Here is a 22,525-nt window from a genome sequence, read left to right as displayed (position 1 = left end):
TTACAGTAATGGGCCTTGTGCTGGTCAAAAACCCAATGGGACCACTATTAGTCCAAGCAAAAGAAACCGCCGAAGGAGGTGTATTACTACGGTCAACTATAACAGTCAATGGTTCAAAGGCTGAAAAATGAAAATTAACAAGAAATTTCAGCTCTCAAATTCTCACCACGCAACCAGATAAACACTTACTAAGCATGTTTGTTCTACTGTTATCGCATCTACAATTGTAAAATCGAAGTATGTTAATTACTTTTAAAACTAGTACAAATTAAAAAACAAGATTATTTACAGCTTTTGAAATAGATCATGATATCCAGAGGAGTAAAAGTGGTAAGAAATGATTCTGCATTTGTCTGCTGTATGCGCAAATAAAATCTGCCCACAATATACATAATTTCATTTTCTATTTGAAATAGAGTTCAAGAAGCTTCTTCAAAGTGTCAAACACACTTGTAAAGGGGTTAAGTTCAATAGGTCTCTTTAGTTCTAGATCAGGGAACTGATTTGTTAAGGCCTGTTGCATCCCGGACATAGACATCATGGCAGCTAACTGGCTGTTAGACATAACTTCACAGTCTTGTGGGGTGTCCTTGATTTTGCGTGGATCATATCCGAAGTTTGCCAAGTAAGATTTGTATTTCTCTATGAATTCAGGTCCAGGATCAGGTATCCTTGAATATATCTGCAACATTTATGCCAAAACACATTAGATTCCACTTATTGCTGCCGCGTCCCCGAGCTCTATGAGTATGATATTTGTAAACACCAAACAGCACTTTCTCATGGTTCCTAAACTTCAGTATGTCAATTACACAAACTGTTGTTTGCCAATGGCAAGAGTTCATATGATCAATAAAGCGAACTCAAGACGCACTTTCTGTTTTTACCAGAATATTATTATACTTCATGAACCACATGAACTCAGATGATCAATAATATCCCAGAACCCAGATATTACGTGCTATATCTTCTTCAAATGTGCAATTACCTGAATAAAACTGCTGTCCTTCGCTCCAGAGACAAGAGAGAAGTTGTCATAGTCAGTTGCAATCACATCATAAGGCTCCTTGGGGATAAACGGCAGTGTTGGAAACCGAAGGTAACACTTCGCTTTAATCATCTCTTGCTTTTCTAGCTCAGTCCCATTCTTCTCCAAATCTTCCTCTGCCAAACATTGGACCTTTCCCCTTATGCCAGTAATGTATCCATCAGGGCCTCCATGAACACAAAAAGTGTCTACCTGAATAGCTGGTGCCTGCATATCGAATGTATACACGCCCTGCTAGTTATAAATTACACATGTTAGATGTTACATATTTTTAGACATAAAAGATTTGAGAGAGAAACTCTAGATTAAACAAAGATGAGAAACAGCCATCATGTGTTTTGGACAAGGGCAGAATAGTTTTTCACATCCACCGCAGGAGACCAATCAGTAAAGTCCAATTGTTTGCCACAGCCTAATGTTATATAAAACACACATAAAAAGCATATCATCTGACATTGCCCACCACACAGTGCCAAAACTTTAAATACCAGGCATGCAATGTTATATGAAAGCTGAGAAATTAGGGTTTTCATTCAGCAAGTGAAACAGTTCAAAGGGATGAATATCTTCATTAAAACTAAATACCATTTATGTTCCAGCATTTACCTGCGTACAATGGCAGTCTTCTTGACCTTGTCCAGCAAATCCACGTTTGAGAGAAGCTACTTCAAACCACCTTCCAGAATATCTGACTGGATCAAAATCTTTAGCTGTCATACCTCTCATCATCATTAGCTTGCCACTTCTCTCATCAGAGCTCTCATCAAGTGGAAGGGTTACTTTATTGTCTGCAGCACTTGCAAGCTGGCAAATATTGTGGGAATGAGATATATTTGTTGCAACAGCCTGACAAGAAAAATAAGGATTTTTCTTAGAGGGAGCTCATGCTCATTATTGAGATTACTTGTATCCTTTGACACAGCAAGACCACAGAGAAATCACATCTTGGATGAGATTACTCGTTAGTTTTCCATGGAATGAACCTATCTCGAGTTTACCTCAAAGGAAGAGTAATGTGGAATCAACCTATCTCAATTCTACCTCAAAGGAAGAGTAATGTATTTAAAAGCAAGGCATGAACCAAACTTCTAGGAAGAAAAGAAGTAAAAAAGTCAGTTGAGAGGGTACGGAACCTACAATTTAAGAGTCCACAACATAAAAATGTTTTCAATGTAAACTTCTGATTTTTTAAGATAAAGTAGAGAAAAGGTATACAGACTCTGAACTATCTTAGAGTTTGGTTCTTGCTAGAGGGTTGACATTTCACCTGTAAGTATATGTTAAGTCTCTGACTACGCTATGTCCAGCGTCTGAAACACTGCATTTACGTAGTATGCCCTTAACCACATCAGTGATAAAGATTTCCTAGAAATTTAGACTGCAAATCATGATTGAAAAATGCCAAGGTAATAGCATAAAGTACTAAAAGAAATATAACCAACTAACCTGATTTGTTTGGGAGAGAAAAATTAAAGAGGAAGCAAGCCCGGATAGCACACGTCTAACCACAACCTTACTTGAGATAGGATTCTCAGGTAAGCATTTTGAGAACATTTTTCCAGGCTCTCTCCTATAGAAGAAAAGAACAAGAAAATCTGATAAATTAGGAATTACATATATGCAAACCAATGAATTCTAACGTTACAAGATCTCCAAATGCGGTATAATTTTGAGAGACGCAAAACTCTAGTAGGCAGTAGCATTTTTGTTCCAGAAAGGTGCATTAAAATGACTGAATATCATAGTCAGAGTCGTCCAGCCACACACAGTTGCAAATTATTTTCCCACGCTTTCTCAGCAACCAAACAGGCATAATGGCAACTAACCAAACCCCAGAATTCATGACGAGTAGACAAAGAAATTCTCATCAAAGTTAAAACCCACAAACAGACATCTAAGGAAAAAAGAAAAAAGGATAAGCCCAGTTCATAAAAGCAAGAAAACAAGCAATGAAATCCCCAAAAAACAATTCAACACGAAGTAACAATGAATGGGTCATGGGTGTGAGATTTTGGTACCTGTAACTGAGCATCTTAGGAGGAAAGGAGGAGCACCATTGAAGCAGAGGTGGCGAAGTTTGATGATAGATAAAATTGATAGCATTCACCATTGCTTCCTTCTCAACACTGCCCTGGCTCTCTCTGCTCTATCTCCTTTTCTGGGTCAGGGGACACTGAGTGATCACTCGCTAGTCAATTGATTCGTACCCACTGTCGCAGGGCACTACAAATATCCTTTCAACGTCACCGTTGAACTTATCCAGAAACAAACCAACGTTAGCAGTGGGAAACTGGGAACCGCACATCCTAGTTTTTTTTTTCTTTTTTATGAGAAAACATCAGCAGCACATCTTAGAGTTGACCTTGACATATAAAAACAGACCCAAATTAATTACTGATTTTATTTTGAACAACTAATTTAAATTAACTAATTCATCATTAGTGATTAAAGAAGGGAGGTCCTAATCTGTAATCGGTAAAATTCACCCTATCGAGATTTAAACCCTAACGATCACTTGTATATTATATTCACAATTGAATGTTAATAATTAAAGTAATCAAAATGACATAATAAATCGGATTCACTCTCATGAATCAAATTTCAACCATTTCAGCTTTGACATGTTCTGTTTTTCACTTGTAATGACAAAGAATAAGTCCTATTTAACCTTGTGTGTCAAGTTGATGAAATCTCCTCTCAGTAAATAACTTCGGCAATTGGAATTGTCTATTCTCACCTAAAATCCCATGCCCGTCGTGTAAAAACAAGATAAGCTAATCTCAGTTTGAGAGCCGAAAATGAAATAAAAGAAAACAAATCGAGATTTATAACAGTTTATTATAATTAAAAATAAATGCGCCACTTATTGAGTAATACAATGGCTGCTTACACTAATTAACATTTTCATTAACTTTCTGAGCAAAACTTTTTTTCTTTTTACTTTTCTGAGCATCCAAATATTATTTTTAACCTCAGAAACAAGAAAAATCCAAAAGAAGCAGAAAATTCAAACACCCCACCAGCTCAATAGAAGGGAACCTCACCCTTTCGTAACAAAGCAAAGCAACACAATACAACACAACATCACAAAGTTCTATTTTCTTTTTCTCAATTTTCTATACAGCAAACAAAAGCCAGCAATCATTAACATGAGAAAACAATACCAAACCGCACAAAAAATTTTGTAGTAATTCTTTTCCTTTAGGAGATACTGAAAATAAGAGCTTCTTCTATGCTGCTTTGCTTTGAGCTGCCCCAGAAAATATTTCAATCTCTCCTCTAGACTTTCTATTTCATTGCCCATTCTAGAATTACTTATATTGTTGATGAATTAAAATCGAATACTTAAGTTCATGTTAATTGATGGAGTTTAGGCGGATATTATAATTTTAATTAGGCCAAATATTAGAGTTTAATTTCATATTAAAATATAAAATTTAAATAAAATTAAACTTTCTCATTTTAATAATTAACTTTTTAGAACGGTAATATCTCAAGTCAATAATAGACTCATTGATTAGAAATTTCATATTTAATTTTTAGAACGAGAGCATTGTGAATTTAATAGTTGAATTATATTTTTAGAGCAATTTTTTTAATTTCATGAAGAGATACTTCTCCATTATATTTACATTATAAAAAAATAAAAAATAAATAAAAATAAAAATCCTAAGCATATATCTTGTCGATGCCTGGTAGAAGCCGTCGCTAATAGTAAGGTTTTGGGGGCAATGCTTACACCGTTCAAGTCGTTTTAAGGCTGTGAATATGACAATGTTGAGGACTAAACGATGCTCATAGTTTTGGTGGTCCTTCAAACGATTTGCCTTCTTCGATCACCTCAATAGCCGCCATCAACTGCATTTGAAAGCTAAGATTACAATGAGACTGGGTCTGATCTGATGTGTACTCTCACATTACCTTATTCATTAAAGGCTGTAAATGGCTTTGAAACTTCTCCCATTGTGTCACTCTCTTTCCTCGATGGCGCCATGAAACTATAACGAAGAGAGGTATAAATAAGCCACAAACCATATCTAGAGTGTCATAACGTCAATATTGAAACGATAAAAAATAATTAGAAATCACACACATCGACAATGGTTTCTTCATTATACATGAAATGAGTAACTTATAATTTAATTTTTTTAAAATATGATAAAATTATAGTTTAATTTTATTTTTAATAAAAAAAATAATTAATTATCGAATTGTGTTTTATTTTTTTTATTAATGAAATGATTTTTGTTAAATTTTTTTTGTTAGTTAATGACAAATCGAACAAGTCAACTAAAAATTTAAAATTATATTATTATAAATATTAAAATTATATGAATTAAACTATTATGAAAAATTAAAATATGATAAATTAAATTAGAATTTTTATCAGTAACTAAATTATAAATTATCCAAAACAAAAATTTCAGATATAATCCATCGCAGGGCCAGACTCGCTCCCTTAGGATTCATTATTGAACAGGTGATTAGCTGAATATTCAAGCTCCCAACTAATCTTTGAAAGCATGCATGGTTGTGAGAAAACTCAAATTTGCTTCCCCTTCTTTGACTAATGATATTTTATTTCACTGACCATATATCTCTTGCTTAATCTTCCAAATGGTAATTAGGCATTGTTGGGAATCATCGCCATAAACACCAAAGCTTTTGAAAAGCAAAGAAAATACCATTACTTAATCTAAACTCGACACCACCTTATTTTCTATATAGAAAACCAATAAAAAAAAAAAAAACCCTTATTCGCGTTCAACAACTTGATTTTGTTACTAAATTTTGTAGCTAGAGGGTCCATCACTCAATATTCATGTGTGGTGGCACCATGATTGATTTCGTAGGCTTTTTCATTCTCTTTTGATGTGCCAACACGTGTATTAACATATAAAAAAGAGTTAGGCAACAACAAAACTCTAAAATAATAAATCAATCAAAAAGAAAACCCACACCTAATCATACTTGGTTAAGATGTTTAACAATTTTTATTAATTTATTAATCAAAATATCAATAAGCTTTGACATTATTACACATACTTGCTTGATAAGAATAAAATTCATTCTTTAATCATTATTTTTATTAATATATATATATATAGTTTGGCATTACTTTTTCATATCCTAACCATAACAAACACCAATACCATTACCACCCACCCCAATGCACTATATATTAATTTAGCCACCCAACAAAATAGTATATCATAGGTGGTTAGGTGGTTTTAGTCTAGATGTCCACCTCTTAGCCTTCCCTACTAAATGAAATTGTCATAAATATTTCAATTAATTTTATTAATTTATATATTGTTGATAGAAAAAGGGGGATTGGAAGTATTAATTTGTGTGCTTGAGTTTGGAGTTTTGCAATTGAATACAAACTCCAATTTTGAGGAACATGGAAATTCTCAATCGTCAAAAGCGCTTTGGCTTACCAAATGTGAACTACAAACTTTGAGACCATTACTTTGTTCTTATCAAAAAGCTTAGTTTTATGTATGGTAGTGGGCTTCATGGAGGGTATTTTTGGAAACTAAGTTCTACCAAATGCTCGTGTCCCACAGATTTTCAGGGCAACGGCCAAAAACTGTTAGCCAGTTTGTAGCATCATCATAACTATCTAATAGGGATTCATTTTTAAATAGGTTGATTCATGATAAAGATTCAATCTTTCAATCCACCATAACCAACCTAATATGACCACCAAACTTCTTTCTTTATTATTATTATTTTTTCTTTTATAAATCATACGATATTTCTTTAGTATTCACAGAAGAATAATTTGTTCAAAATTTTTATTTTATTTTTAAGGGTATTTTAGATATGACTAGAATACGTAGTTTTAAATAATTATTTGGTTTTCAAATGAAATTCTAATAATATTTTATAAATAATTTTTATATTAATTTAAATAGTAATATCAAAAATTTTTTAATTTTAACTTTCTATAAAAATTGTGAAAATATAAACTTTCAAATATATAATGAGGAACTGTAAGTTTTCCGAAAAGTGAGCTTTTTTTTTCCATAATTCATGTCATTATATGATTTATTAAATTTTTAAATAAAAAATAATTTTACCTTTAATTTCTTAAAAAAATAGAAAAAGAATGCTTTTAATTTTAGAAATTTTTTGTGAACTAGACGGCTTTAGCTTTGGTTGTACTCTTAAAGGCTTAAACCTCTCCTCTTCATGCTTAAACCTCTTCATGCATGAAGAGGTTTAGGCCTTTAGGAGTACAACCAAAGCTAAAGCCGTCTAGGCCAAAAAAAATCTCTAAAATTAAATATATATATATAAAAGCATATACGAGTTAGCGATAAGAATGAATTACTGTTAAAATCAATATAATTTTAATAGAACTCTTATTTTTATAAAATTCACACACATGTACACTTCACATTAAATATAAGATTTCGAAGGATTAGTCATTGTGCAAGCCTGACTCACTCACGAACCTCAATTAAGACTACACTAGGACACTCAACTCTACCTTATTTTTATTCAGACACCTTCTTTTCTTTTTTTTTTATAAATAAAATATACGCACATATAAATTAGTGACAAAAATTGATAGCTATTGATAATTTTAATAGAGTATTTATTCTTATATAATCAACACACACTTTATATTTAATGTAAGATTTCGTACCACTAATTAAAGATAATGATATTGTACCACCCTAAAAATATCATACATATATTATCACACTAAAAAAATCAATAAATGATAGCTGAATGGATAAATTCTTATTTATCTTTTTACATTCATTGATCCATCACTGCTTTGTCATTTTATTATGTAAGGGTAAATATCACATATGATCATTTAATTTTATGAGTATTTTTATAAAAGTTATTAAATTTTAATTTATTTCATAAAAATCATTAAATTTCAATTTGATTTCATAAAAGTTACTGTTATTGAAAATTAAAAATTTTCATATTAATTTACTAATTTATCAATTATTTTACAAATAAAATTATATTATTTAATTAGTTTCCTAAAAAAAAGAAAATATAATGAATAAAACATATCCTGTTACCTCTCTCGCTATCAAACTCCTCCTTTTTTCTGTTTCTTCTTCATCAGTAATCAGTAGTAAGGTAATTTTATTTGTAAAATAATTGACAAATTAATAAATTAATTTGAAAACTTTTAATTGTCAATCACAGTGATTTTTATGAAATCAAATTGAAATTCAATGATTTTTATGAAAAAAATTAAAATTTAGTGGCTTTTATGAAAAAACTCATAAAGATAAGTGGTTGAGTTCTCCATTAGTAATCAGTAGTTAGGTAATTTTATTTGTAAAATAATTGATAAATTAATAAATTAATTTGAAAACCTTTAATTTTCAATCACATTGACTTTTATAAAATCAAATTGAAATTTAATAATTTTTATAAAAAAAATTAAAATTTAGTAATTTTTATGAAAAACTCATAAAGTTAAGTGGTTGCGTGTGATAATTACAATATTATGCAAGGATAATCCATCATTATTGGTGGAAAGTTGAGCACATCGCCACATAATTTAATTTACTCAAAATTGATATGATTATTACTATTTAAATTATCATCTAATAAATAACATATTTATTGTATAATCTAACAAAAATATTTTAATAAAGGAAATTGTTGCTGGATTGCAGTCAAAATTTTGAATTATTGAAATTTCTTTAATCCATAACTCTTTGTTTGTGTGCCATCCTCTCTCTCTCTATATATATATCTTAATTGCAAATAATTATTTTATTTCCTTAAAAATTTATGGAGTTTTTCATTTATACATTCAACCATTGAACCGAGATTTATTTTTTTATTTTTAAATGAGGAAAAGGATGAGAAAAAAAAATTCCTCTATTTTATTCAAAAGGAAAAAAAAATTTAATATTTTAAATCATTTTATTTTTGACGAAATTAAGTGAAAAAAAGAAAAACAGTATTAATTTTATAATACAAATTAAAAATTATGAGAATAAAGCATTATTAAAAAAATTATATTGCAAATAATTATAATAAATAAAAAAATTTTTCAACTATAAAATTGTACCATACTATTCAAAATAGTCTTTTTTTTAATATAATTTTATTTATTCAATACGAACATAAATAATAAAAGTTAATAATTTTCTCAGCTTTCTATTAAAAATATGAAAAATACACAAATCATTTCATTTATTTTTCTTTTATCATGAAATAGTTTTATAAGAAAAATAATAATTTTTCTTTTCATAAAGATTTTCCTTAATTTTCTAATTTTTCTTTATATAATAAAAATAAATAATTTTTTAAGAAAAAAATAAATATTTTTCAATCTTATATAACTAAATTGAATTCTTTCATGAGACATAATTATTCAAAATACAGAATAACGCATCTCTTTAATTTATTTACCAAAAAATGAAAACACAATCCATTGATATAATTATCGTCTAAAATAATTCTATTTCCCATGTTAGCAAATCAAAATTAATGCTCGCACCTTTTTTTCAGTGTGTAATTGGTGTACCCTAAAGATTCTTCCTTTATGATAAGCATAATCTCTCTCTCTCTCTCTCTCTCTCTCTATATATATATATATTTCTTTTTTTTTTTTTTTCTTCATCTGAAAACACCTTACAAGATGCTCGTGCTCTATGCATATAGACAAAGCACATCTTCCTAAAATACCCTTTTACCGAAATACCAAAAACACCCTTACCAATCACCCTTTAAATGACCACCATTCTTATCTCACTTCTCAGGGCCCCAAGATTGACCATGATGCCCATAGTGCATTAGAGAACCGAGAAGCCGGCAATTTGGACTGTATTGGCATCCACAAAATACCGGTCAACCGCCCCTCCTATAATTCTCTAGAGCTTGGGATAGTTACATAGAAAAAAAAACCAGGCCTCATCGATAAGAGACAGACAAGAACAACAGCAACAGACCATGACAAAGCTTCAAGCAAACTCTTTGTTCCTTTTTCATGGCCAAGATCGTTCGTGAAAAGATGACACAGCTTTGTCGGAAGATTAATGTTCATGTAAATATCAAGTGGAGTATACTCGAACGTGTATCGGTTTTTAGACAGTTTTTTCAGTTCATTTGGGATAGGATTCTCGCTTGCTCTATAGGGAAGCCTGTTAGGTATCGCCGGCTCACTCGCCGGCCTTCTTCTCCAACGCCGGAGTTAATTGAAGACGGTGGGTTGGAGTCATCGGAGGAACCCACCACCACGTTTTGTGGGTATAGCACGGATTCGGATTTAGTCACTTTGAAGATCAGTTTGTTGGGTGATTGCCAAATTGGAAAAACAAGCTTTGTGGTAAGAATTTTCTTTTTCTCTCTTTTTTAGAATTTTCAGTTTTTATGTTTATTTGGATAGATGTTGCACCAACCAACAGTCATTAATTTTTTTTTTTAATTTTTTTTAATTATGAAGATCAAGTATGTGGGAGATGAGCAGGAAAAGAAATGCTTGCAGATGACAGGATTGAATTTAATGGATAAAACATTACTGGTTCAAGGTGCCAGGATTACATTTAGCATATGGGATGTAGGGGGTACGTTGATTAATTAGTTAACCAAGTTAATTTGGATTGTTTATAGCTTTAAATTACACATATTATAAGATTTTATGATACTAGTTAATGAAATAATCAATCTGTTTATTTGAATGCAGGTGACAGTAACTCACTTGATCATGTTCCTATTGCCTGTAAAGATGCAGTAGCAATTTTGTTCATGTTTGATCTTACTAGTCGGTGTACTCTTAACAGGTAATTGTAATTAATAGTTCAATTGACTGTTTTTAGTGGATAATATCATATACTTTACTAAACTTCAAGACATGATTTCTGTGGCTTGATTTGCAGTGTTACTGAATGGTATAGTCAAGCCAGAAAATGGAATCAGGTACCTAAACTCTCAAAATTTGAACTCTTGATCTCATGTCCTATAGATTAGGTGCTCTGCCATTAAACTATTAGCTCAATGGCAACCAATCCCTGTCATTTACTCTGTCAAATGAGTAGCTAATTTATTTTTCTGGTGAGGCTTTAAATGTGGCCATTAGATCACAATGATTAGCATTTAAAGGATAAGAGTTCTTGTTAAATTAGTAGTACACTAGCACCATCAAACAGAAGAACACAACACAGGTGTCATATTCAATTTACTTGGCCCATGATATTTAGTGCTAATTTAATGAGTGGCCTATGTTACTAAATGATATCACCAAAAATCCAATTGAAAAGTGGTGCCCTAAAATTGGTGATGTTATATATTAGTTTTTGTGTGTGTTTTCTTTCACTTTTTATTTAATGTGATGGTCTGCATAGTAAATTGATATGGCTGAAAGACTTTTGTTTTTTTTTTTCCTCTGTTTCAAATAGTGGAGCCCTAAAGTTATTAGAGGATGGACCAGGACCACAGTGTTTTGATGTAAATGATGTTTCTATCTATAACTTTCTTTCTGTTTTGTTATGTTTCTAGACGGCGATTCCCATATTAATAGGAACCAAGTTTGACGATTTCGTCCGGCTTCCCCACAATTTGCAGTGGCCAATAGTGACTCAGGTGACCATATATTTCAATATGTTGATGCATCGTTTGATTAAGTATTTCTTTCTAAAGTTATGTATTGACGGAAGTTGATTGTCAGAGTTTGAACCCTTAATTTTGCTACATACAACACAGATTTGATCTGCATGTCTTGTGAAAGAGGAGAAGAACTTCATATTGAAGAAGACAATGAGTGGATTCCAAAAATAGTTTAAGAAAACTGTAGAGGTCATCAATCATGGCCTGCAGCTAAACCCAACAATTAATAACTTGATAGACTTTGGTGGTTAATTTTCATGAATGTGACAGACGTTTTGGCTGGCATGTGAATTAGAAGAATGTCCTTAGGATGACTCAGAGATGACCTTTATAACATGATCTGAGTCTTTTGAGTCTTCATTTGTCAATTTTTGGAAAATTGACATTTGTGACATTTTCTTCCCTCTCTCCGCGTTTAAAGATAAGCAAAGGGGGGCCACATAATATTGGAGACAGCTTCCTTTTTAAAGAATATAATGCATACTTTATATATGAAAATTGATAATTTAATATGTTTTTTTTTTTTTTAATTTTTATACAGGCAAGGGCATATGCCAAGGCAATGAAGGCGACCCTTTTCTTTTCAAGTGCTAAACATAATATAAATGTGAACAAGATATTCAAATTTATCATGGCAAAGCTCTTCAACCTGCCTTGGTCGGTAGAGAGAAACTTGACAATTGGAGAACCCATAATTGACTTCTGAAGCGTACTTTAGGCACTGATCATGTACATAGCCAAAAGAGAGACACACAAACAAATTTGAAAAAGAAAACAAGAAAGCAGGAAAATTCAAGCTCATCAGTAGATTCTTTCCTGAGGCATTTTCTTTTCTTTTCTTTTCTCGTTGTTTATTGTTTAATCTTTTCCTTTTCCTTTAACTTTACATTCCATGTGCAAGTAGCATGGCTGTCGTAGGGAGTTTCTTGATGCAAAAGAAGAAAAAGATGTGAAATATAAAAGAGTAGAAGCTGTTTGCTAGTTATATGCTTCACGCCAATATTCCTAATTCCAATTCAAATTGATGGGTTCCCAATTCTCTTTTCTTTTTGGAAAGCGGAGGAACCAATGCCCAGAATCTACCAGCATGGAAACTTGGCAATTTTAAATCTTCTATACACTTTTGAAAAACAGGAAAGAGAGAGAGAGAGAGAGAGAGAGAGAGAGAGAGAGGGAATAGATGAGCCCACATCCACCATTTTAGATAAACCCAAAGAATGAAGAAATGCAGAATCTACATTTATTCTTGCAGCACTAAAAAATCCCATCAGATATGCCTGCCTTGCCCTGCCTCAAACACAGCTAACCAATGAAAGTCCTACAACTATTTTAGATTATAGTATGAGGTTTTTAATAATATATGAAAATGTAAGATTTGGTGGTGAGATCACTAATTTGCTGTCATGCTTAGACTACTAAAAAACTATTCGCTAGATATATGTGCATTATTGTTAATGCCAATTTATATCCTTTTTGCCAGCAAATCATGAAGTTATCTGGCCATGATAATTAGCCTTACATGCTCCTTTATCAGGTAACCCAGAATTTTATATATTAGGGTTCTGTCGTATAATTGCATAGAAACAAAAATTACAGCCGACCATCAACTTAAGGACAAAGTAATTCTCTTCCATTCAGAGTCAGATCTGATTCCAGTACCCCTCACCTTCACCCATCATGACTTAAACTAAGCCATTTCATCTCTCTTCCCTAATTAGTCGTCAATGGTCTTTTAACATTTATTTTAAAGGTGAGCGGAAAAAGATCATATATAAGTTTAACCAGGGAGTGAGAGAATCAAACATCATGTTTGTAATATTATTGTCCATACCAATTATTGGGGTGGGCCGGGCTCAAATTGCTCTGCAGTGCCCAAGCCTGGCTCACCCAAAAAAAAAATTTATGTTAAATTTTTTTTTTTGTATAAAATAAATATTTTCAGGCAGGTCGGGTCCTGGTCTTGATATCTCCGCTCCGCATACTGATGTCAAACACAACCGATAGCTCCTCCTCTCAACGCCTAATAAAATATGGATTGTTGGGATCAAACACATGATGACAACAGCCATTAGTGTCAAACGACAAGCCGTTTCAGATTCTTGAAAGGACAATGGATGTAGGTAAATGAAGACTGGAAGATTGGTGAACTATACAAATCAACCAGGGAAACATCAATGCAACGATGCACTACAGCAATTTACTTGAAACATAAAGCTGAAATGGTAGAGAACAGTTACTTGAAAGATAAAATCTATGATGGTTAGATGAGATAATCCCTCTATTTGAGAGAAATAGTTTTTAGTTCTAACACATATATATAGTGCATTACTGCTGAATAGTTTCACGTAATAATTTTTAACAAACTCATATCAGAATTATCATATATATATAGAAATAGACTAATTCAGGAGACCAACATCTGCAGTTTCCTTGAGAAGCTTCGGAACTGCTTAACAAGGTGAGCTCTTGCCATATAACTCTCCCTGTTTTGTCCATTATCATCTTCTTCGTTGGCAAGAAAGAGATTCACTTAGTTTGTGACGGCAGTTGATTATGTGTCTCAGGACATACAGTTCATTCGTTGTGACATTAAATCCCTTGATGTTCACCACCTTCAAGCTTCTATTGATGCACCGTTGAATCATTGCGTTCCTTGACCAAAATTCATGAGGATTTAATTCAAAGGGAGGTTCATAATCCAGCAATCAACAAACCAAAAATACAAGATAGTATAACACTCTAAATATATTAAATATTTAACATTAATTATTACATTTGCCATATCTATTTATATTTTCGTGTAGAATAAGGTTTCTTATTATCTTTATGGTGAGAAAGAGAAAGCATTACCTTCCAATTACCCCTATTGTACAATACACCAGTTGTTATTCATACATCGAGTCTATTAAAAAAAAAAATACGAGCAAATAAGCTTTCTTAACTCTTATTGCATAGATAATTATATTTTTATATACTATTCGCTATTTACAAGAAAACAAGCACATAAACTCTTGTTGTATGGTATACTAACTGTTACTGAAACCATTGAGTTTTCATTTAATAATAATAATAAAAAAAAGCAAATAAAGGCTCTAACTCTTATCATATTAAACAATCACATAAGCACATCTCATGTGACAATTTTCATATGATACTCACTATCTTTAAGAGGACCGATGAACACATACAAATTCTATATGATAAACTCTCAATTATCATCACTTAATGTCCATAACAGATAGGAGATGTTACACCTTAACCATATATAAGGGGCAAACAAAGCTGGGCATTAATCAAGGTCAAGAGCTAACCCAATCCAACTATATATATATTCATACAGCAATCATGATCACCTTATTTGAGTGCAAGAGAAGTCAAATTGTGTAAGTACCCAAAGAGAAAATTTTTGCAGGGCCTATGTCAAAAGTAAGGGTCTCAAGTTTTGGACAACTCCTAAACATGAACCTAATTCCATAAAATTCACAGGAGTGCATTGCAGTTTTCAGAATCAGATCGCGGACATCAAGCGAAGCTTGCAAACTAAATGTTTCTTCTCCTAAGGAAACAACCTGCACTACCACATAAAATTTTGAGTTCCAAAAACTATGACACAATTGCAATTTCCGATTCAAATGGTGTGTGCAGTGTTCACGGATTATATATGATAAATATTATTAAATGAAGTATTAGATAATATAATACAATTCACCTTCTAAATTTATTTTAAAATAAACAAAACATGTGAACAAAAAATTATATGATTCTAGTATGATCACATTTTCTCAATCTAAACTATAATATCAATCTATAAAACTTTGAAATCTCAAACTTTCTTATTAGTATTTAATAAAGTTATGAAAAAAATAATCAGAGCTTTGCAATTTTTCAATATAAAATATGTAATCGAGGCGTCCACATGCGCTATAAATACCATTAAATGAAGTATTAGATAACAAAATAAGATATTCATTTTATTTTCTAAATTTATGATAAAATAGATGTAATACGTGAATGAATACAACTAAGATTTGAATTTTGTGCTTTTCAAATATAAATTATAATCGAAATATACATGCAATAAATAATCATAATACTCGTATAATGAACAATCATAAGTGAGTGATTGATCTACAATGATTTAATAATATGACATGTGAGCAAATAAGATCTACATAAAGAAATGGAAGGATTAAGAGACTAATAATAATAAATTATTATTATATATAAATTAAGTTGTCTCAACATAAGGGGCAGAGATGCATACAAGTTATTTTATAAGGGAAGAAAAAATACCTAAAGGAGTACACTGCATACAGTCAAAACTTTAGCAGCATAAAACTTTTGCAAGAAATCGTTAAGAAGTGAACCAAGTATATCAAATTCAAGCTCCATTCCAAAGTCAAGATCAGCCTCTACCATTTCACGCTGATTATACATGTGAAAGTGGCAAATTTTGCCTGAGTACTTCAAAAATTGTAAGTTTGGTCCCTTAATTCAGAAAATTTTGAATGAAATTGCATTTATGAATGGACAGATTCTATAGCCTCAAGTTTGGTAAACAAATCTCGAACCAATCGATGTTCCAACACTTCTTTAAACCCAAACTCTTTAGCAAAGGACAACCCAACAATAAATCCTTGATAGAAGTCAAACTTATCTCTATCCACCCTAAAAAGAAACCCCCTTCAAGACTGTAAAATTGTTGAATTTAGACACATCAAAATTGCATGAAATAAACTTCAATGGCTCAAGACTCACATGTTGATAAACCTGGAAAGGCAATTCAACGATTGCTAGATGTTTCTTAGCATCATCTTCTTCTCTTCATATAGGATAAGAGAAATTGAGTTCTAACTCATTCACTTTCTTGAATGGTGAAAATAACAAAGTCTTACACATCTACAAGGAAACCCTCTGGTTTTGAACAAGACATTGTAAATTTCTGAATAGCCCTTTGTGGGTAGCATGCAAGGAACTTCCTAACAAAATCAAAGAAGGAACTCCTTTAAATCCTCTGGTTCTTCTTATCAATTTCTTCAAGATCAATAAAGAATTTCTCATGAAACTCTAAGTTTGTTGTCTCACGCCAAACATTGCGCCATTGCTTAGATAGGATGCTTGTCCTTAATGCTTCTTTGAAAGGCAAATAATTGACAATAAGCACAAGACGAGAGCTTGTGAGTGTTGAGAACATATTACGATTATTGTTGTCCATGATTTTGAAGGATTTGTTGGTGGTGAAGAAAAAGATGAAGATGCAATAAGTTTTTTATATTAGTAAATGTGAAATGTTGAGACCATAGAACAGTTGCAGTTTGTATGTATTTTAGAAGGTGACAATTAGCAAATGGTGAGTATTTTTTAATTGGTCTATTAAAAAGAAAAAGAAAAATAGAAAAATTATTTAATACATAATTGTCTAAAATGGAAAGCTATCATACAGCCAAGAATTGTTGTGGCCTAAGGCTACTGGATTTCAAATGAAATTCAATAGCCTTCAATAAGAAAAATCCTGACAATCAATTCATTACCATAAATAAAAATAAGAAAGAAAAGAAAATACCATTGGTGCCTTGTGAATTTTTTTGGTCATTTCCTTTTTTTTTTTTTTGATAATTACCTTTCTTTGCAACAAAATTTATATCAAGGGCGGATTTGTCCTATGATGAGGGGGGTTAATTTTTTTTTTAATTTCATAAATACATTATATTTATTTTTTTATATATATAACCTTATTAAAATAATTTTTTGCTCCATTGAAATTTTTAAAATACATTACATTTAATAAATTTTGACTTATTTGAAAACTCTTGTATTTATTTTATAATAATTGGCATTTAAATTAATAATTATTGTACTTATTATTTTGATAATTTATAAGCAATATATGAAAAATCAGTGTATCCATTAGTTTGTTTATTTGTGAAATTAGCGTTAATATGATCTTTTGTAACTCTAAGTATTGAAAGTGTATTTTCTATGAAATGAGAGATTAATTGTTAAATGATTATTTGATTACATTTATTGAAAGATATTTTTGATAGTATTAATAATAAAATAATCAAGCAATGTTTTCAAAATTTGAAAACTCACAATTGTAAAATTAAATTACATCAAGAATTTATTATTTTATGGAATTATTTTTTTATACTTAGTTGCTGCTACATATTAAAATTTACATGCACTATTATTTTTTAGTTAATAATTTATTATTATATAAAATACTTACATTTTTTTCTGAATTGAGCAAAACAAAAATTTTGACAATATTAACTTAATTTTTTGGCTCCGCCCCTAATTTGGATAATATGTTTTTGACATATCATAAAAGAATAATTAATTAATCAAATAGGATACTCATTACCTCCCCAATTTTACGTTAAATACACTCCTGCTAGAATCTTGAAGAAATGAAATAAAAACTCCGTTTGTTCCATAGAAAATAATTTACTCATGAAAAATATTTTTTCATGAAAATTATCTTCTAAGAAAATGTTTTCCATAAAAATATTTTTCATTATTTAGTTGTAACATTAAATTAATAGTATGTGTTTATATTATATATGTATAAGTGTTTCATATTTTAATAAAATTGTCAAAATTCAAAAAATAATTTCTTTTTTCAAAAGAAGTCATTTTCCGTAAAAATGGCTTCACCCTTTGATCAAGAAAATATTTTTTGTTAACACATTTTTTGAATACACATAATGCTAGAAAATGAGAAAAAAATTTTCTAAGAAAATATTAATGGAGCTAAACTAATCGTTTTAAGAGAAGAAAGTGCTTAATTGCCTCATCGAGCTGAAATTACTAGTATTAGAGTTGATGAAATTTTGGGAGTGAAAATATGTGTAAAGAAAAAAAAAATCACATTTAAGCATGTAGCAAGTATGATATTTGTTGACAAAAGAAAGCAATCTTTTTCTATATAAAAAGGAAGAGTCGCTCTTGCGTTCGTATAGAGAAAAAAGAGTGAAAGTGAAAGAGAAAAAATTGAGAGTGAGCTACAAAGAAAATGAAAAGGGAAAGAAAATGTCTTTGTTTTATGCTTAATTATTACTTATATGTGACATAAAATAACACTACCGACCCAATGATTACACCACATGTCCCTTTTGATATTTACCTTCTGCATGTATACGACACCCTACATTAAGAAGAAGGGTTGTTGAGCTCGGATTAAAGGTCCCACAATGAATCTGAGTCATCAGGGCCCCAAGGGTAGAAAAGGTAGTCGCAAGGAGGTAAAAGGCTTATAGCCGTCCTTTGACACATTACCTAGATGTATTAAATATTTCTATGAGTTACAAACCTATTTAATGAGTGCTTTAAAGGCTATTAAATTTATATTCTAATGTACTCATCCTTTTGAGATGGTTAAACTCGGTTAGTTGCATTAAATGAACTGGCCACACTACTAGTTTATAAATAACCCATTTTGACCTAGCAACATCAAATGGATATATCCCAAGATAGTTACTTAGGAAAATCAATTTGACTCAGTGTGCAAGTAGGAATGACATGACAACCATTAGAAAACCTATCATACATTATTGTCTAACTTGCACTGACACTTCACGTTGAGTGACCCTATCGAATTTCTTGGAGTATATAATCTCTTTAGTACCAAGCATAGAACATTCCTCATTCAGATAACCCATCAATTAACTCACTTTCTCTCTACTCCTCATAAATCATTGTTGACTTAACCATCATAATGCCAAGTAGGAGAGTCCCACTAGGCTCTCTAACCATGTTTCTTTTGCAGATACACAAGCCCGCTAAAGAGCCTAGACTAATTGTCCAATAGCTTGTCTTGCCTGTATGTTGCTCGACTCATATTCTACAACCGCATACTAAACTTTCTTTGACACGTGACATCCAGCAAACTAACCTCGAGTTTCAAGATTATCAAGAGTATCCCTTAGTACATGATGTTTGAGGATGATATAGTTCTGATAGATGAGACACGAGGAGTCAATAGAAAGCTAGAGTTTTGGATAAGTACTCTAGAGTCAAAGGGCTTTAAGTTAAGTAGAACGAAGATAGAATACATGCATTGCAAGTTCAGTGAAGGCCGAACTGGTGATAGGGAATGAGTTAGTTTGGATAGAGTGGTATTGCCCCAAAGTAATCACTTTAAATATCTCGACTCAATCCTTCAAGTAGATGGGGGATGTAAAGAGGATGTTAATCATAGGATTAAAGCCGGATGGTTGAGTTGGAGACGTGCCACGGAGTTTTATGTGATCGCAAGATTCTCAATAAGTTGAAAAAAAAATTTTACCGTACAGCTATACGACCAGCCATATTATATGGTAGTGAGTGTTGGACAATGAAGGAGCCATGTTATATGGTAGTGAGTGTTGGGCAATAAAAGAGCCATATGTGTTTAAATGAGAGTTACAGAGATAAGAATGTTAAGGTGGATGAGTAGCCATACTAGACTAGATAAAGTCTGTAATGAGAGTATTAGAGAAAAGGTAGGAGTGGTGCCAATTGAGGATAAGTTAAGAGAAGGAAGATTAAGGTAGTTTAGTCATGTAAAACGTAGATATACGGAGGCTTCAGTTAAACAAACAGAGCACATTGGGTTAGAGGATAGAAAGAAAAGAAGGGATAGATCTAAATTGACTTGGAGAAGAGTAATACAATATGACCTAGAAGCATTACACATTTTCAAAGATTTAAGCCAAAATCGTTTAGAGTGGAGAAAGAGAATCCATATAGCCGACCCCAATAAATTTTGGGATAAAAGCTTAGTTGAGTCAAGTTGAATTTTAAACTTTCTTTACTCTATTTTTATGTATAACTTTTGGCTTGTTTTGAGAAATTAAAATCAAACTTTCTCATTCTCCATAATCCAACAACTAATATGTTAAGAAAACCTCATGATTTGTTCCTAACCTATGTTAATATATAAACTTGCAAATTTTCTTTAAAAAAAATTGTAGTTTATTTATCCGCTTGTCAAAATCTAATCTGTTATTCATATTTTTATTATTATCCAATTTCATTCACTCAAACATAGAATCTCCTAACTCAAATGGCGATTCACACATATATATATATGTACACTATTTTTTAGCACATTAAAAGCATCCAATAATTATATTCATATGAAAAAAAAGGAATCCACCTATAATTTCAAATATTGACTAGGAAAATATGGTTAAGAATAACTTTTTTATGTGCCAAGAATATCCAATAATTACATTCATACTTGCTCTAGGAACATAGGGTTGATTGAGTGCATAAAAAGATATAATTAGAAAACAAAAAGTGTACTAAAGATAAAATTAGAAATGGAAATTAGCTAGTGTTTTCTTTTATGCAGGGAGAGAGGGGAGTTGAATCTGGACATGCCCAGTGGGTAGTAGCGGAAATCAGCCAGTGTTGATTGAGCTGCATTATTGCCACTTATTTAGAAAGTGAATTTTGCTCTCCGATAAGCTTTTTGCTGTGACCAGGTGTGTCGTAATGCCACAGTTGTCTTCTTTCCATAATTTCCAAGGAAATCTGCCATCTCCATCTAATTAGAGTTTTTTTTCTTATAAAAAAAAAGAAAAGAAAATCAAAGATAACAACAAAGAGCGCAGTACTACTCTGGCAAAAGGGTGAAAACAAAGAGAACTTGCTGAATGCTCAATAGGACTGTTAATAAATTAGGATGAGCTTTGTAAAACTCGGGAGGCTAGAGAATGAGCTGCATTATGGCAACTCCTCTTAACAAAAGTGAAGGAAACTAACTCCAAAGACATCTTTAGAGCTTATTAGCCGCCAATTGCAAGTACCCATTTTTCTTCAAAAGACGATGATAGTATATAAACTACACAATTTACCTGGTGGTGTTGCGCAAATACTCTTAATTTTTAAATTATTAATAGAAAAAATAATGAGATGTAGTAGGTAAAAATTAGAAAAAAAAAATTAAAAATATAAAAAAAAGTTAAATTTTAAGAATAAACATTATGGATATTAGTTGAAAATTTTTGTTCATCATCTCCGAATAAATTTTTATTATAATTTTCAAGATGCATATATCTAATGATTTTAGATTTTATATAGGCTTCTTTTTCCATTAAAGTTCTAGAGTTATTTTTTCAATGGCAATTTTGCTTGATATTCATTTATTATTACATATTTGTGATTGCAACTTTTTATATACTACTATTATATTCATTAATTATTTTTCATTTGACTTGTTATTATCCTGTTCATCTTTCTATTTATCCACAATTAAGCTTTATTTGATCATGAGGCAATTTTATTTTGTAACCTTATTTCATATAACTCATCAGTTATATAATATTTATATAGATATTAACGTTATGTTACGAATTAGGTAATCGAAAAGTCACTAATCTCATGATCATAAATTTACTAAAACCAATAAATTTTATTTAATATATACATATTAATTAATTATTATCAATTAATGACAAAAATATAGCTAAAAAATATAGAATAAGATGCATTATGGGCAATCATTTAATTATTTGATTGTATTTTTAATTATTTATACTTACTGATTTCAAATTTAAGATTTTTTTTTTGTAATTATATTTTATAAATATAGATATATATTAATTTTATTTGCATTTTTATGTTAAGTATTAACAAATTAAAGCGATATAGGAAATTATGTTAAATGTATACTAAAACTACATGTAATATTTTATTTATATAAGATGAGATAGAGCTTGAAAAAACAAAGAGACAAAATGACATGTTGCAATCCAAGAACGGACGATCAATTTAATCAGCAACATGTAGTGAAATATTTCAATATATCTCTACTAAAGATCATGGAAGTAAAATGTTATGAAGGAGAGGAAATTAAATATGTGCAGAAACCATTGTAGTATTCCATGTGAC

At 30.9% G+C, this 22,525-nt stretch overlaps 3 protein-coding genes across 5 annotated transcripts; 1 reads left to right on the top strand and 2 right to left on the bottom strand.

Annotated features, from left to right (window-relative positions):
- Window positions 1-328: 328 nt before the first annotated feature.
- On the bottom strand, window positions 329-3,344 carry LOC110668800 (chloroplastic lipocalin). 3 transcript variants are annotated; one of them, XM_021830169.2, is made up of 5 exons: window positions 3,067-3,344; window positions 2,495-2,618; window positions 1,655-1,894; window positions 989-1,279; window positions 329-682 (listed from the first exon to the last, which is right to left on the bottom strand). In XM_021830169.2, exons 1-5 carry the CDS (start codon window positions 3,156-3,158, stop codon window positions 404-406), a joined length of 1,026 nt encoding a protein of 341 aa, XP_021685861.2. In that variant the 5' UTR covers window positions 3,159-3,344; the 3' UTR covers window positions 329-403. The 3 variants fall into 3 exon arrangements, with proteins under 3 accessions (XP_021685861.2, XP_021685862.2, XP_021685863.2); XM_021830170.2 differs by having other exon boundaries at window positions 989-1,255; window positions 3,067-3,303; XM_021830171.2 differs by having other exon boundaries at window positions 1,655-1,852; window positions 3,067-3,301.
- Window positions 3,345-9,799: 6,455 nt separating this feature from the next.
- Window positions 9,800-12,632, top strand: LOC110668816 (septum-promoting GTP-binding protein 1). Its single transcript, XM_021830201.2, has 6 exons — window positions 9,800-10,370; window positions 10,488-10,608; window positions 10,728-10,824; window positions 10,921-10,960; window positions 11,540-11,623; window positions 12,189-12,632. The coding sequence occupies exons 1-6, from the start codon at window positions 10,032-10,034 to the stop codon at window positions 12,351-12,353; spliced, it is 846 nt and encodes a 281-aa protein (XP_021685893.2). The 5' UTR covers window positions 9,800-10,031; the 3' UTR covers window positions 12,354-12,632.
- Window positions 12,633-15,021: 2,389 nt separating this feature from the next.
- Window positions 15,022-16,863, bottom strand: LOC110668789 (putative F-box/LRR-repeat protein At5g54820). The gene is made up of 4 exons (XM_058137166.1): window positions 16,657-16,863; window positions 16,406-16,469; window positions 15,962-16,072; window positions 15,022-15,306 (listed from the first exon to the last, which is right to left on the bottom strand). Exons 1-4 carry the CDS (start codon window positions 16,860-16,862, stop codon window positions 15,022-15,024), a joined length of 666 nt encoding a protein of 221 aa, XP_057993149.1. The 5' UTR covers window position 16,863.
- Window positions 16,864-22,525: the final 5,662 nt, after the last annotated feature.

The sequence above is a fragment of the Hevea brasiliensis genome, chromosome 15, assembly GCF_030052815.1.
Source record: "Hevea brasiliensis isolate MT/VB/25A 57/8 chromosome 15, ASM3005281v1, whole genome shotgun sequence".
Lineage (NCBI taxonomy): Eukaryota > Viridiplantae > Streptophyta > Magnoliopsida > Malpighiales > Euphorbiaceae > Hevea > Hevea brasiliensis.
This window is presented reverse-complemented; position numbering and strand designations above follow the sequence as displayed.